Source organism: Terrapene carolina, unplaced genomic scaffold, assembly GCF_002925995.2.
Source record: "Terrapene carolina triunguis isolate 2854851 unplaced genomic scaffold, T_m_triunguis-2.0 Scaffold62, whole genome shotgun sequence".
NCBI classification, from domain to species: Eukaryota; Metazoa; Chordata; order Testudines; family Emydidae; genus Terrapene; species Terrapene triunguis.
The window spans coordinates 38111781-38129035 of NW_020664413.1; the positions used below are offsets into that span (position 1 = coordinate 38111781).

Below are 17255 nucleotides of genomic sequence, written 5' to 3' on the forward strand. Positions count from 1 at the left end.
TTATTCTTGTGGGAATGTTTTGTACATGCATATACTGCAAGTTTTTTCATTGCTGCTGTAGGCAAACCTAACTTGTGCCTTGTAAAGGTGATAACTGTTTGGGGATCTGAGATATATAGTTACTAAAAAGCAGAAAAGAAAGTTGAAGCAATCAGATAGTCACATGAATTCATAAATAAAATATTCCTACCTCTGAAGACATAACTGTATCACAAGCGTATTAAATTATAGTCTTTTCAAGAGGTACCATACTACGGCTTCTAGATCAATGCATTAGTCGAAAGATGTCACCATGCAGGGGTGGGTAAGCCAAGAAAAATAAATGGCCACCTTTTTTCACAGGCATTGCCAGTAAAGTAAGTGGCATAGGTGGACAAAAATGCCCTGCAAATGCCCTTACCTAAAGCCTACCACTATCTTGGTGAACAGAGAAATCTAGATTTAGTTTTGCTTATTTTGGAGTAGACTTCATAGGTATGTTTACTGATACCGTCACAGTTTAAGTCACATGACTTGGGGGGAAAAAAAAGTCCAAAATGAAGTTAATCAAATATTAACTTTTGCAACATTAGACATAGGAATTAGCAAACTGGATCGAACCAATGGTCTATCTAGTCTATTATGCTCTGTCAGCAGCCTACAGCAAATGCCTAAAAAGGAAGGTGTAAGAAACCCTGTTATGGATAAGTATTGAACAATCTTACCATAAGGGAAGGTTCTTCCTAATCAGATAATCAGTGACTGGCTTACGCCTGAAACCATTTCTTTCTCTTCTTTTTCTTAGAGTAATTGTGTACAAGATGGAAGATAAAGGGTGAGATTTGCAGCTGGTGTAAATCAGTCTAATGCCACTTAAGTCAAAACCACTGTGCTGATTTACACTAGCTAACAGGTATAACATGTTTAGGGTTTTGATATTTAACTTGATATGTCTACTAAGGCTTTGTCATGCTTAACTGAATACCAAAACAATGGAAGATGAAGAAATCGGAGATGTCTGATAATACAGTACAGCATATTTTAATATGTCCTCCTATACTTTGGGATTAGAATAATTTATAATAAGATTTGAGAAGTTAAATTCAATGAAAATTGCAGTTAGTTATCTGATTAAATTTCATAATATTTTAAGAGCATAATACTATCAGTTTTTTGCATTCCAGGTTTCTATAATTCATATGCTGTACATCTAAAAAAAGAGAATTACTATATTACATTTTATATATATTTTACTGAAGAGTCCTTGACTGTAAATCATTTTTGCAAAATCTGTTAGCAAAATGGTATGAGCAACTTGAATGAAAACTCACCGTCCATCTCTTTGAGCAGCTCCACCTTCAGTTATTGTTTTTACAAAAATTCCCAGTTTTTCCAGTCCCTGATCTGCACCAACACCCATTCCAATAATACTAATGCCTAGGCCACTGTCACCTATGGGACTCAAAAATTCTAACATTAGCCACAACACATTTTAAAAGGTAGTTTTCATAAATTATTATAGTCATCAATAAAAATGCACGTGCTATTCCTTGTTTTCATCTAACATGCTCACTGGCTTGCTGTGTCTCCCCATTAGTAATATTTGCAACATAAAGATAACTCAGACTGCCTGTTTCCAGTAAGATTACAACCCAACAGACTAATACAAAATCATACACCTCTACCCCGATATAATGCGACCCGATATAACACGAATTTGGATATAACGCGGGAAAGCAGTGCTCCGGGGGGGGGGTGGGGAGGCAGGGCTGTGCTCTCCGGCGGATCAAAGCAAGTTCGATATAACGCAGTTTCACCTATAACACGCTAAGATTTTTTTGGCTCCCGAGGACAGCGTTATATCAGGGTAGAGGTGTACTTAATTAAAATGATCCAGATCAGCAAAAGCTTTACATCCCCATTATGAAAGTCTGTGTATTGTGAAAAGAGTTTAATGTTACTATTTTATCTAGGCGCCCAACTTCGGAAGCCCCCACACTGTAGTATCTGATAACTTTGGATTGAATTCTAAAGTTTTAGGGGTTTGAGCTAAAAGGGTTCCCATTTTACAAACACTTATGTACTTTATGCATTATGGGCCAGATCCTCAGACTGGTGTAAATTGTCATTGAGCGACAACAATTTACAATAAATACTTAATTCAGTGAAACTATTCTGATGCAAAGTAAAACATGTGCGCAAGTCTTTCAAGGATGGAGGCCTAAACATAGTAGAAATACAACTTCAAATGGCTTCAGCCTATATAAGAAAAATCATTTTCACAAGCAATTATTTGACATTTAACTTGCACCTTTTTCAATTTCCACAGGAAACACTTCCATTTTTTCCACCCTCTTCTCTAGTTCATACTCTGCTGATGCTGCCACAGGGTCAACCTCTTCATTACGTCTATCATAAACTTCATTTGAGTAAGTACTGAAAACCTTAGAAAGACAAGAGATCTTATTTTAGTGCAGTTTTGACTCAAACATGAATATCAGAAAGAAAGCCAACCTAACTATTTCATTGTCCTACACACTCAACTTATCTGAGCAATAATAAAGAGGTTGCAGGATTTCGTTTTCAAATCACATATATAGGATAGTTTCAGAGGGGATAATATTTATAAGTGTCAAGCCAAATACTTCAGCATCTTTTTACTTGGATATGAAACAAATATGCACCAGAACTCATGGAGGCATGCTTCTCTCCTCTTAGATAACTAGGAAATGCTATTATAGAGCCGTTATAAGATCGCTATAAAAAAAAGAGCATAATCTGCCAATCACTTTGTGCTATGAACAGATGCAGTTTGATTTTGCAAGAGATTCGAACTGTCTCCCAGAAAAAGGAAATACCATGTTACATACATTACTATATTTAGTAATCACTGCAGTTGAATGTTTGTTAAAAATAAAGTGGTAATAATAAACACTAATGAATAACCATGGGGGGAGGGATAGCTCAGTGGTTTGAGCATTGGCCTGCTAAACCCAGGGTTGTGAGTTCAATCCTTGAGGGGGCCACTTAGGGATCTGGGACAAAAATCTGTCTGGGGATTGGTCCTCCTTTGAGCAGGGGGTTGGACTAGATGACCTCCTGAGGACCCTTCCAACCCTGATATTCTATGACTAAGATGGCAGACCACAAAGGAGAAGAAATAAATACTATATTGACAGTGTTTTTTATTTACAATGAATGAAAATGTTCATGCTTAAATATATAGTTTTATGCTGAAAAAATAAATAAAATCAAGGTATAAGGTTAGGGGGAGGACAAGTCCCCGGCAGCAGGGGAGGCCACCCCGCTGCTGAAACAGTTCCTGCCCAAGGGCACCCACATTCCTGGATGGTGAGTAAGGCCAGGGCTGTCCCTACTCATACGCAAAGTATGCAGCTCAAATTTCCTGGTGCCCTATGTAGCTGCGTGCTCCTCCAGCTCCTGCTCTGCCTCTTCCCCATGGCCCCCACCCCTGCTCCGCCCCTTCCCCATGGCCCCCACCCCTGCTCCGCCCCACCTCTTCCCACCCCTGCTCTGCCCCAGACTCGCCCCCACTCCCCTGAGAACTGCAGCAGGGTTGGGCCTGCATTCACCGGCGGCGGGAAGTGCAGCAAGGGAGTTGCGTAGGGCATCAAAATGGCTACGGACGGCCCTGAGTAAGGCCATGACAGCGGAGCTGCAGAGGGCTCCCTGCATGGCTGTGGGGCCGGTGACACACAATCCTTGCAGGCACAATGTGTGGGGGAGGCTGCGGTCTTGGTGAGGTAGAGCAGAGAAACCCAGCCAGGACAACAAGGAGGACAACAAGCCTGTTGCTGAATGGCTTCTGCCTGGGGATGGAGCCATTCAGGAGCAGGGTGGCATCCCCTGCAGCTGAGGGCTCATCCTCCTCCTCCAAGTCCTGGTCTGGGGGGGGGGTCTCTGCTCTGCTTGCCAAGACCGCAGTCTTCTCCACACCTTGTGCCTGCAAGGATTGGGTGTCACTGGCCTCGCTCTCTCACTCCAGTGACGGGGGAGGTTACAGAGGGCTCCCTGCACAGGACTGGGGACACCCAATCGCTGCAGGCGCAAGGTATGTTGGGGAAGCTGTTCTCACTGTTACCAATGGATTTTTTTCATTGATTTCAGTGTGTCCGCTGAAATCAACCTTTAGGAACATCTACTGAGTTAAATCTAATCCTGCCAAGCCTATACTGCACTGCCAAGTTCTAGCCACTTCTACGCCTTTAGTCCAAAGGTAGATTACATCAATATTGGTCCAAAGACAAAAAATGGTGACATTAAACTTGTTTTCCTGTGTGTTTGTTTCCACCAGTGTGGATTCTGGGATCTGTCTAGCTATATCACCCAGGTAGGGAAAAAGGCACTAAAATGACTGGCCAGAAGCAGTAAAGAAGAGTGGGATAGAAAAAGGAAAAATAAATCACAGTAGACTTGGCCTACACTGGGAATGAGGAAGTAGTGAACTAGAACTAGTTGCTATTTCTCATCTTCTCTTTCTCCCTTCTCATCGGCTGCTGTGGAGTACTCCCTTAGGCTCAGGCAGAATCAGTCAGGCTCTTATCCTGCTCTTCCTAGGACTCCCACATCCCAGAAGGGAACTTAACAAGGGAGCAACCAGAGGTACTTGCTCCTCCCTTCCTGCAATTCAGAAGATGTCTAGCACAGGAGCTGACGGGCAGCAGGAATGCTCAGGGAACTCCCAGCTCAATCAGTGCTACTTTTGGGATTACAGGGAAGGGAGTGTACCATAATTATATGGCTAGTTTAAACGGTTCCATTTTTTAATTGGTCATGGCTCAGGTAACTTTTTCAATTAATAATCAAATATAAGGTTTTCTTCTTAACACAGCTTACTCCTGGGGGAATTCTGCGCCAAAAAATAAAAATTCTGCCGATTTTGTCAAAATAATACTTTATAATCATGACCGTTTCAATTATTTTGGTAATTTTTTTCAAAATACATTTCAGCAACTATGTCTAACAACAGAAACAAAAAAATTCCTCCAGGAGTAGAGTTAAGGAAACCCCTACAATAATCCAGTTCCTGTTTCTCTGCCCCCTATTCCCCAGAGCCCAGCCACGGGGCACACCCCTAGCCCAGAAACCCACAACCCTTCCCCCTAGAGCCCAGCCATGGGGCATCCCTCCAGCCCAGACACTCGCACGCACCCCCTCCCCCAGAGCCCAGCCACCGCCCCCCCCCAGCCCAGAAACCCACAACCCTTCCCCCCAGAGCCCAGACAGTTGCATGCACCCCTCCCCCAGAGCCCAGCCGCAGGGCACACCCCAGCCCAGACACTTGCACGTGTCCAATACCCCCAGAACCCAACCACAGGGCACCCCCGCAGCCCAGACACTCCCTACTCCCCAGAGCCTAGCCGTGGGGCGCCCCCCCAGCCCAGATACTCACGCTCCCCCTCCCATCCAACTGTGGGACCTCCCCAGGCCAGACACTCGCACCCCTTTCCCCCCCAGAGCCAGTGATCCACAAGGAGAAACAGCCTGATGCTAGGTCCCACGCTTGTACAAAGTTTCCTGTAAGCCTCCTCCTTCCTTCAGGGTGTGCTGGGAACTACAGCTGCTGGGAACCCTTCCCCTTTCCTCTCTGACAGCTAAGCTCTGTGGGTCCAGGTCCAGTGCCCCCTGGTGACAGCCAGCAGCTCTGCAGCCTATTTCAGGGGGGGTGAGGTGGGCTGGAAGAGAAGGAAATTCTGTGCATAATATTAATTTCTGTGCAAATTCTGCATTGCGCAGGGCGCAGAATTCCCCCAGGACTAACAGTTGCCCTGAAGTGCCAAAAGTGGCTTATGTGCCACAGCTTAGACACTACTTCTATTACCCCAACATAAGTGCCATTCTAGACAGTGCTATGTCAACGGGAGAGCTTCCGTTGCTTGCAGAGTTGGTTTTATTATGCCCACAGGAGAGCTCTCTCCCGTCAGCATAGAGCATCTTCACCAGACACACTGCAGCTGGATCAACGCAGCTGTGCCACTGCAGCGCCGTACATGTAGATATGCCCTAAGTTACCACACTGAAACATTGAGAAAAAGGCGCTTTTAGGACTGATCAGAACATCTGTGCCACCTCCGAAGTACAAGACCCAGATTCCATGCCAACCCAATTCTTGACACTTCTACTTCAAATTGGCTTTTCCCCCCACTATGTTATGCTCCTCTATGGCTGTTTCAATGGATATACATCCTTTCCCAGACAAGGCAGCCAAGCTCTCATCCCACCTACTGTCAGCAGCCACCGTAGCATAGACTCTGGGGTCAGCTTTGTGCCAAAAGTCCCAGGCATCTGATGAAAGCACATACTATCATCCACTGCTGCTTCTAGGGTAAGAGAAAGCAGCAGGAAGAGACTGCTCATACCAAGGAGGATGACTGGGAAAAAATGTTTGTGGTAGTAGAGAGCAAAGCAGAGAGAATCACTGCAGGTAAGGTTTCTCAAGTCAGCCCCTTCAACCAGCAACTCCAGCCCTCCTCCCTGGCACATTGATTTACCAAAACCCTAATTACATCCATGTAGAAAATGACTAGTTTTGTAATATTTAGACACAGTGTCTTGGAAATAATGACTTAAGTATTTCTTACTTTGTATTCTACCGGCCAAGCAATCGTAGCCCTATTCTAATTGCATCCCCTTGCCCCCATTTCAGCAAATCCCTTAATCAACTTTAAGAGACTCTCTGAACATAATCTGGAACACCAAACACCTGTCTTAACTTGATTATTTGTTTTCACACTCTCTTAAAATAAAAAGTTAGGAAGGATTTTATATAGTACTGACAAGAATAAAGGATGCAGTGTATCGGGTTCAAAGGGGCCAAGGATCAAGTCTAACGTTGCCCAAAAGGATCATATGAGGAGATACAAAGAGGACAGAAGTCAAAGCATTTGTGAGAAGAATGGACATTCCACTGCCAAAAAATGAAACCTCTCAGGCTTCAAACAACAAATGCCAAAGTATTAACATAGCAAGTGTCAGATTAAAATTTTTCTTTCCAGCCTGTTAAGATCTCACTGGAAAAGAAGGTCCAAGAAGGTCTATGGTTAGAACCAAAACAGGATTTTAAAAAGTAGGTATGAAAACTTCTAAAAATCAAAAATACCTTATGTAAACAATTAAACATTTTAATTGCAGTTTACCACATTCAGAAAAATGAATCCCATGCTGGAAAACAAGTTAGATGTCTTTAAGGTAACACAGGTTAGGTGATAACGTATATTCTGTATTAATTCACAGCTATTCATATAGTTCAAGAAAGTTAACCTAAATATTTTTAAGAAGAGACTTAAGTTGTTCATAACTTTGAATACTCAATCCTGTATTTTGCTCACTTTTCAGTCTGTTTCTAGATATAAACATTAAGAACTTTCATTGATTTCTCAAATTATTAATAATCAGATCCAAAAAAATGAGTATACCACCTATGAATTCTGCAACTTAATTAGATTTTATATATCTTTTAAGTTTAAAAATGCACCCATCACATAAGAACTGTAGATTAGTTGTAAAAATAAATTATCTAACTCAGAACACCAAGAGGAAAAAAAACAAAGGCCACACACGAAACTCAAACTCACTCAAGTTATCCATCAGAAAACACCACATCCTCCTTGTCAAACAAAGATGAAAGAATACTCTTAGCTACTGCAGTTATCTTTTGGAATCCTCAGTCTCTCCAGGATTCAAAACTGTGAACCCCTGAAAAGACATACAGATACTGCTTCCAGGACTGCCCTTTACTACTACCACTTCCATTACCAGAATCTGTTTCCACCTTTCTACTTTCCAGGTTGAGTAGCTCTTATCCATATCCCAACTTGATCAAAAATAGGGAAAAAGCAAACGTTATTTCATGCAGGTGCAATAAGGCGATGTAGAGCTAAGTGTCATCATTATACTGGCATTGCCACTCAAACCATCTCATGATCTTCCTTAGTGGCTTCACAAATACTCTGAACAGGAGAGATAATAGAACAAACAGGTGGTCTTCAACATCATCCTAAAAGCAGATGAGCAATCAGTCAATACCACCCACCCTCTGCGATGTCAGAGGAAAAACAAGTCACTTGCTCAGTACCCGGTATCTCCACAGACACCACAAAGCAGTAGGGCTTGAAAAATCTACTCACCTAGGGGAAAGATTCCTACTACCTATCTGACAGTATCTGCAGAATCTATGCTTTTATTTAAAAACACCTCTAACCCTCCTGGCTGAGAAGATAACCCTCCAAGCTTAAATGCACCGTAAACTAATGCAATGTTGGCTTCCTAAGTCCTCACCCAGCTACAGTGCCTCTTCTGCTGCTCAGAATTTTGTTGGTTTCAGTGTTGAGCATAGGGATTTGAACAGCACAATGAAAAGTGATAAGAATAAGATCAGTTTCATGCTACTGTTGCTTGAGAAACTCTGAACAACAGTACAGTCAGGCACTCAAGCTATTTCCCCTCCCCAAAAAGAGAAGCTGGGAAGCAGTAAAGCAGCAAAGACTACCCCCTCCCCATCTGCCTCCCTCCCGCCACCCAACAACCAGGAAGCAATGGGATGAGACTGTAGAACAGAGAGCGAATGTGTCTCCCTTCAAAACATCCAGAGTATGCATTTTGAGATGCTTTAAATTTATCAGATATCTACAAGCCAGAGGCTATAGAACAAGACTGAGGCTTTGGAGGCGGGGGGGAGGAGGGGAAATAGTAAAGCTATTCTCCTTGCAGCCACCAGAAAGCTAAAAGAGGGGAAGAGCAGCAGACACGACATAGGGATGGCCACAGCTAAAGATGAGATATTGGAGGGAGAGGGCCAGGGCTCACAGGTGGCACCGAACATTCTCTCTCTCGGGTACTTGGCTGGCTGGTTCTTGCTCACATGCTCAAGGTCTAACTGATCACCATATTTGGGGTGGGGAAGAAATGTTTCTCCATGCCAGATTAGCAGTGACATTTTGATTTTTTGCCCTGCTCTGCAGCATGTGGGCGTGCATCGCTTGCCAGGATTTTCTGGGTGTATCACACTGCGTCATTCCCCTGCCATTGCGAGGGTCTCAGGCACTGGTGCACCTCAGCCCCTCCTATTCTCTGCCTGTGGCACATAGTAGACTAGTCTTCTGTGATTGTAAAACCTTGATCTAATTTTGGCTGTTGAGCTTAGGGTGCGGGTGGTGTTGGTGGCCTGTGATACACAGGTCAGACTAGATGATCTGGTGGTCCCTTCTGGCCTTAGTCATAGTGTGTATGAGAAACAATCAGTTCAATTTGCTAACTTCAGATAATACTCCCTCTGTTTAATAAATCAGCTTTAAATGCAAAACAGGTTTTGACAAATGTCTTTTTTTATGTATCCAACACATTTAAGGTAGTTTTATTTAACTAATACATAATTTTAAAATGCTCTTTTTGTGCATTTTAATTGAATTCCAATTTCCATCCAAATACAGCTTAACACAAATCACAAGTAAAAAATAAATAAATCATTTTTCCTTCACAGACAACACAGTTCGGTCCCAGAGTTTAATTAGGATCAAGCCAATTACTAACTCTGTACCTGAACCATGCTACTGCCCTGCAAACATCTACTTCAGCAGAATAGGTTTGGGAACATGATTAGAACAGTTTTAACTAACAGGTTGATAGCACACAACTGTGTCTTAGCCATGTTGGGAAACTATGGGGTCCTCCACTATAGGAATTACAGCATAGACTAGACCCTTTTTAGGTCCCGCAGTTCAAAAGGAGGGAAAGCAAGCCCTAACACCGTAAAAATCATGACTATAACATAGATGAAATCCGTATCCCCTGAATATCATCATCTAATAGAGAAAAGTATGCTGAATAATCACACACATCCCTTGCATTTAAAGTACAGCTGGAATAACTCAGGTTTGCTAGATGACCCCAGGTAGAGAGGGGGTTGAAATCCTGAAGAATTTTGCAATGAACTGTAGAGGTGGTAATTCTTGTTTACAACTCTATTCAATATTGCTTCATTTTGCAATTTAATCTAATACAATAAGAAATATAAACACCACTTTAAAAGTTCTGAAAGGTGCATAATCAAAATGGACTTCCTGTATGGTTAAGAACATGTTTAGAAACAAAGCAAAACACCATTACGACATACTTTACCTTGATAGGGGCAGTTGAAAACTTGACTCTTCTGTCCGGCTCAGGATCTTCCTCTTCAGAGAGCCCAGGAAACTCCTCATAATCACTGTCATAGGTATACTCCTCTTCCCCCTCCAATGTTTCTTTACCTTCAGGGCCCTGGTTTTCAGACTCTGTATCCCGGTCATCATCAAAACCTGCATTCTCTATTCCAAAAGCACTGACAGAAAATGCAATGAACTTCTCTCTCTGATTTTCCACCACATGCTCCTCCTCCTCCTCTTCAGTGTCTCCCTCCTGTTCTAGATTGTCCGGCACCTGTGTGATAAGAACCTCCTTCAGAGACATTCCCTCTCTTATTTTTTTCTGACTGGGCTCACTGCATACTGTTACCTCTTCCAGTCCTCCAAATGAATGATTGTTCTCTTCCCCAGTTTGGTGCCTGAGTGGTTGTTCCCCATGAAAGACACTATCTTTCCTCAAGGTATCTTCTTTATTCCCTGAGGTTTCTTTTTGCACCGCAACCAGTTCAGCCCGAACCATCTCTACCTGGGAGATCTGTGGGGGGGCACTGTCACCTAACCACTTGGCCTCCTTATCAGATGTGTTGTTCACATCCTGCTGGCCCCTCCCAGGAGCCACTTGCTCCCTTGTATGCACTTCTTCAGGTGACTGACTCAGCTCATCCCTGCTGCTGCTACTGAGACAAACAGGCTCTTTGGGGCATGGACTCTCCTCCGTGCATCCTTCAATAGCAGCAGGTGACTTCCAGCTACAGGGGAGCATATACCCTTGACTTGGGGTGCCCTTACTTTTGGAAATTTCTTTGGATTCTTCAGTGTCACTGTCACCAAGAAAACTTTCCAGCCGCCTAGAAATTGGTCCTGCATTCAAAGAGGAGGATCTCGGGCCACCACTGAGATGCTGCTGCCTGTGCTCATCATCGCCTTGACTTTCAGCTCTTTCCAGGGCCATATGAGGGATCACATCTATATTGAAATTAAAATGATCCACCACACTGCTGCAGTCAGGAGAGGCTGAACCATGTCTCGTCTTATCTTCACTTCTTTCACATTTGCTGGGAGAATATCTGTCAACTGAGCTCCGCTGCTTTATGTTCCTCTCGAAAAGTTTCCTGGTCTCAGAAAACTTTTCTGCCAAGGCAGCTTTATCCAAATCACCTTCATCTTTGCTGCGGATGATTTTGTCACCCATGGAAGACACAGGCAGTGAGTCCAGGGGGCTGCAGCAGGGGCTGGTATTAAGGAGGTTATTTTTTTGGACACTGTGGAAAGATGGACTGCTGGGAGAAGGTACAAGATCAGTTGGTACTGCCTTACTGATGATCTTGGCCTCAGTGGGGGAGCTGCTTTCACACGGTGGTGTGGCAGAGGAGCCCCCCATCTGCAGGAACATGTTTTTGATCTTGTGTACTCTGTTGCCATAGGTGGCAGCTCTGCCTCGGCTATGTGGGTCATTCCCCCCTCCACTGGAGGTGGTGTTCAGCTTCTGCTGGGGGCCCACTTTGTTGGAAGCATTTTCAGGGATGTTTACCCCATCGAAGGAGCATTTGATGGCATGGAAATCGGATTTATAAGTATTTCTGTGTGGAGAAGCACTTCTCAGAGTCCTTTCTCCTTTGCCTTCAGTTTTCATCATTGTCAGAAACAGAGACCCCCACTCTGGGCAAAGAATGTGGAGGAAAATCCACAGCACCAACAGCCTCTGCCACCCCCACACTGCCTAGATATGATCCTATTGTGGCTTGGAAAGGATAAGACTTGAAAAGCCGCCTCTAGCTGAGTTATTCTTCCATGCTCACATTGAAATGAGTTATGGGAGAGAGATCAGGACATATCTGGATATATATATTAAATCCTCTGCTGATCATGGTATCCAGAAAGCCATCTGCAGAGAGAGAAAGAATAATTTAATTTACTTGGGACCTCACCAGTGTGTGACATGCGTCTGAAAGGGCTTCAAAGGGAATTTCCCACCCTGAGGAAGGGCAAGAAATAAGCCCATTGTGTCCCCAGTCCCTGCAAGGAAAGGGCAGATCAAGCTCTCTACAGGTCTGCCTGCCCGGCCCATGAAGAACGTGAAGTGCAGCGCCAGACTAACACTCAGTGAGTGTGTCACTCTCACTCCATGCCCTCCGGGGGTGCCACGGCCCACCACGCCCTCCACAGCCGGCACGGATTCGCCTCCCACGGGCCACCCCATGTCCTACGGGGCGGCCAAAGCCAACCCGCCCCAGTGCTTGTCCCACCCACCCCGGTTGCCGGGGGACACGCTGGCTAACCCACCCCGCTCCAGTCTGAGCAGCTGCGGCCAGACTGGCCCCTCCCGTGCGCCGGCCCCGCGGCGTGGTGTCCCAGGGGCGCAGCGCTCCCAGACTCGCTCCCGCGGCGCCCTGGGGGACAGCTTGCTCGGCCCGGCCCGGCCCGCCGCCCGCCCCTCGCGGCTCCGGGCGCCCCGCGCTGCCCGGAAGGGAAAAACCACAAGTTTCGGCCCCGAGTTGGAGCGTCCCAGGAGAGCGAGTCCTCCGAGGAGGAGCCGCCTCCTGCCGGGCTGGGAGCCCGAGGAGCCGCCGGGACTCGTGGGGCGGGAGCCGGGCTCACCAGAGAGCCGACCCCCGCTTCCCAGCACCTCACCCCAAACTTTCCAGCCCAGCTGGGGGCGGGGGGTGCTGCCCGGCTCCCTCCCTCAGCTCTCCCGGCCGCCCAGCGGCCGCACGCACAGCGCCATCGTTACCCACCCCCGGGCAGCCGCAGCCCGAACTCCTTTCCCCGCCCCACTCACCGTCTGCATCACGCCCGTCCGACTCACTCTGCCCGGCGCCCCCTCCTTCCCCGTGTGTGGCGCCCGCGCGCTCCCACACAAAGACTGGCGCGACGAGCACGAGCCTATTCCGCTCCACACTGGGGGGAGGAGGGGTGGCGAGAGAAGCTCCTCCTCCGCTGGGATATACCACGCTGGGATAAGGGCTTGGTTGGGATGATACCATCTGGGGAAGGGTAGCAGAGCGCTGGTGTGTCTAGGTCACTCTGCTCCCGGCTGCTGAGAGGAGCCCTGAGCCCTAAGGCTGATTCTCCCTGATCTATGGTTTCCCCATAGTAGCCGATATCGGTCCCGCTCCTGGAGCCAGTAGCTCCCATTTCCACCGGGCCCGCTTCTGAGGGGTTGATGAGACTCAGCTCCTGTTGAACTCAGGGGCCAGGCGATCAGCGCGTCTCGGGATTTCCCCCGTAATTCCTGAACTGAAGCAAAAACCTTTTCAAAACGCTAAATGTTAAAATAAAATTTCCGGCCCCCCTCGCAAAAAATATCTTGGTACTTCTACACTAGAGCTGTTTGGCAGAGTTGGAAGGGATGGTTGTGCCCCCAAAGGTTTTTTGGGATGCACAGGAGACCCAATCCCGCAAACTGCTCCCTACAGACGCACGTGTCTCCTTGCAGGATCGCAGCCATGGAGCGAAGAAAAAACATTTTTTAAACACAAATAATAATGTTTTACCTAAAAAGAGTCAGTTTACCTAAAAATAAACACAGTGCTGTCAACTCTGGAGATATTTGGGTTTTTTTCTGAAAGTCCCAGCCCCCAAAGTTATGTGACAATCTTAATTTATATTAAAAAACAAATCCAGCCTTTCTGGTTGCAGCAGGGAAAATGTTGAACAATGAATCAGAAGGCAAAGAAAAATATATTTTTAAAAATCTCACGATTTTTGAATATGCAAAATTGTAAACACCAAAAATCAGAAAAAGTAAATATCAGAATCCAAATATTGTATAATTATCAGTCAGGTAAGTCCCATTGACTTCAATAACTTCAATAGAGTTGAATCAAGCCTATTCAGAGGAGAATGGAAGGAATGGAGTGAGAGAGAGTGGAAGGAATGGAGTGGGAGGTTTAATAGGAAAAGGCTTCTAGCCACCTTATGCACACAGTTAACTGAGAGCATAGAAACCAAAAATGGGCTGTTTTGTGTTTGGAATAATATTGTAATATACATGGCTGGTAAGTGTACACCTGTTGCTGATTTCCTCAGAGTTAAATATGCTAATAACAGCTTTCTTCACTCTCTGGGCAAGATCATGGCTTGCTGTACATATCTGAGACTGCACAGGGAAGTAAATGAGCTTAAAGCACCCCTTTACTCTTCTGTGCAGGCTATCTATATTGTGGATTACAGTGTAGGAGGAGCTGCAGCCTCTGAGGGGCTGCTACTACTGTTAGACAATAGAAACTGACATTCCGCATAAATAATATTGCGTATATCAAATTCTCTCTTCAAGTACACCCAGGCAACACCAGTGACTTCAGCCTGGTTGCCTGGATGTAATTAAGGGGAAAATCTGGCCTATTGTCTGCTTCCTGGAATAGACATTCACATATGACACATATGAAAGCACACTAAGGAGCCAGAAGAGTCTTTAAAGAATCAAAGAGCACTTGGCATCAGTGACTGAGACAATGCTGAAAGATTGATAGAGCTGGTCAGAACCCAGAATTCTTGTTCTGTGGGAAATTCCTTTTTTGTTTGTTTGTTTTTTGGTTTTGAATTGGAACAAAAATGCAAAATTCCCATGAAATGGGAATTCCAAAAGTTAATTTTGGAAATCAAAACAACATTCATTTCATCCTTATCAATAATTAGCTGTATATTATTATATTATATTATATTTATTATTTATTCCTGCAGGACATTTTGATTTCATTGAATCATCATTTTCCAATGGAAAACTGTTCTATCAGAACAATTTTGATTAGATGAGTACTTCTCAGCTGATTTCCTGTTGGCTTTAGTGGGCATTGCAATGCCCAGAATATCTAGGATTTAGTCCTAAAACCATAAAGCAATTTCTAATCTGTTTTAATAATAGTTTAGCAGCAGTAAAAAATAACACAAATATTTAAACATGATGTTTCTTTAATATTTAAATAGATGTTAAACTTCAAAATTTTTCTTCTGATAATAAAGCAGAGTGGAAATTAGTTTACAGTCTCTTCCATTGTTTTTACACATTGCCAATGTCAAAAAATGATACAGCTTTTCATCATGTGGCTGCCTCCAGAACTAGACTAAAGGGCAAGTCTACAATACAAAATTAAGTCGACCAAAGTTGACGTATAGCCGCCGCAGTAATTAAATCACTTTTGCATGTCCACAGTATGCTCTTTGTGTAAGCAGTGCATGTCCTCACTACCAAGGCTTGCATTCATGCAGAGAGCAGTGCACCATGGGTGTGACAGGTTCGGTCATAGAGACCCCCTTGGGACTGTCACCTGATGTGCTAAGACTACCTCTGAGCCTGTTTTCTCTGCCAGTTTGGGTCTTCAGAACCCTGCATAATCAATTGTCCTAGTTGATGGGAGCCATCAAGATTCCAAACCATCATCAATGGCATAATTGCATAATTACAATAGGACCTCAGAGTTATATTTCATATTTCTAGTTCAGATACAAGAATGATACATTTATACAAACAGGATGACCACACTGAGTAGATTATAAGCTTTGTAATGATACCTTACAAGAGACCTTTTGCATGAAGCATATTCCAGTTACATTATATTCACACTCATTAGCATATTTTCATAAAATTATATGGAGTGCAACATCACAGTGGGTATCTATCCCACTGTGCAACTTGCCACCATCTAGCGCAGGGTGTTTTGGGAAGGGTTTGCAATGCCTCATGGAAGCAAACAAGTTGCACAGGGCTGATTTGGAACACGGTTTCAGCATCATGATGTAGTTTTCTCCATCTCATAATTTTATCTGCATCCCATAATGTTTCATGCCTCGTTTCAAAAGCCCCACAGATCTGTGCATCTGCCATAGCTGTGAGACGCCTGATCCTACACAGCTCTGCACTATAGTGATGGTGTTGTGAGCACAACGTGCCTGATCTTGCAGTATTTGCAGAGCCGCCAGAGGAGCCAGGTGGCAGAACAAGACAATTCCTTGGAGGCTGCCTTGCTGTGAGACATAGAAAGAAACAATTCATGGTTGTTGTTGGCATTTACAGAGCAGCTGCAGATGGTGGTGCACCGGTTCTGGGCCTGAGAAACAAGCACTGACTGGTGGGATTGCATCGTTATGCAGGTATGGGATGATGGGCATTGGCTGCAGAACTTTCACTTGCGCAAGGCCACATTCCTGGAAGTGTTTGCGGAGCTCACCCCATCCATATGGCACAATGACACCAAAATGAGAGCTGCACTGACAGTGGAGAAACGAGTGGTGACTGCTGTGTAGAAGCTTGCAACGTCAGATTGCTACTGATCAGTCGGGAATCAATTTGGAGTTGGGAAATCCACTGTGGGGGTTGTTGTGATGCAAGTGTGCAAAGCCATTAATCAGGTCCTGCCACGAAGGACTGTGACTCTGGGCAATGTGCAGGACATAACAGATTTGTGCAGGCTCATTTCCAGCAATGGGGTTCCCAAACTGAGGTAGGGTGATAGATGGCACACATACCCCTATTTTGGCACCAGACTACCTTGCCACAGAGTAAATCAACAGAAAGGGTTACTTTTCTATGGTATTGCAAGTGCTGGTATATTACTGGGGACTTGTTACCAACATCAATGCAGGGTGGTCAGGGAAGGTGCATGACTATACATCTTTAAGAACACAGGCCTGTTCAGAAAGCTGCAAGCAGGGACTTTCTTTCCAGACCAGAGGATCATTATTGGGGATGTTGAAATGCCATTAGTGATCCTGAGAGACCCAGTCTACCCCTTACTCCCATGACTCATGAAGCTATACACCGGCCACCCCGATAGCAGCAAAGAGCACTTCAACTAGAGGCTTAGCCAGTGCAGAATGACAGTTGAATGTGTCTTTGGCTGTTTGAAAGACCGCTGGCACTGTCTACTCTTGAGATTAGACCTCAGTGAAAAAAATATCCCTATGGTTATAGCTGCCTGGTGGGTGCTTCATAATACTGTGAAGCAAAGGGAGAAAAGTTTCTGCTGGGGTGGAGGGAGGAGGTGGAACAGCTGTCTGCTGATTTTGAGCAGCCAGATACCAGGGCTATAAGAAGAGTTCAATGGGGAGCTATTCACCTCAGGGAGGCATCGAAAAACTGTTTTAATAGTGAGCCACAGTAATGTGTGTTGCTGTACTGTGCTCTGCCTGGCCTTGTTT

At 44.9% G+C, this 17255-nt stretch overlaps 1 protein-coding gene across 4 annotated transcripts in view; it reads right to left on the bottom strand.

The window, feature by feature from the left end:
* Positions 1 to 12983, bottom strand: part of LOC112114134 (neurabin-1-like) — a 68783-nt gene extending 55800 nt beyond the window's left edge. For 3 of the 4 annotated variants that reach the window (XM_024211069.3, XM_024210736.3, XM_024211145.1), the window contains exons 1-4: positions 12898 to 12983; positions 10117 to 12003; positions 2291 to 2423; positions 1311 to 1431 (exon numbers count right to left, since the gene is read on the bottom strand). In XM_024211069.3, coding sequence (XP_024066837.1) covers positions 1311 to 1431; positions 2291 to 2423; positions 10117 to 11754 — 1892 coding nt within the window. In that variant the 5' untranslated portion in view covers positions 11755 to 12003; positions 12898 to 12983. Of the gene's footprint in view, positions 1 to 1310; positions 1432 to 2290; positions 2424 to 10116; positions 12004 to 12401; positions 12840 to 12897 lie in introns of those variants that run through there. The other variant, XM_024210818.3, reaches the window with a different exon arrangement.
* Positions 12984 to 17255: the final 4272 nt, after the last annotated feature.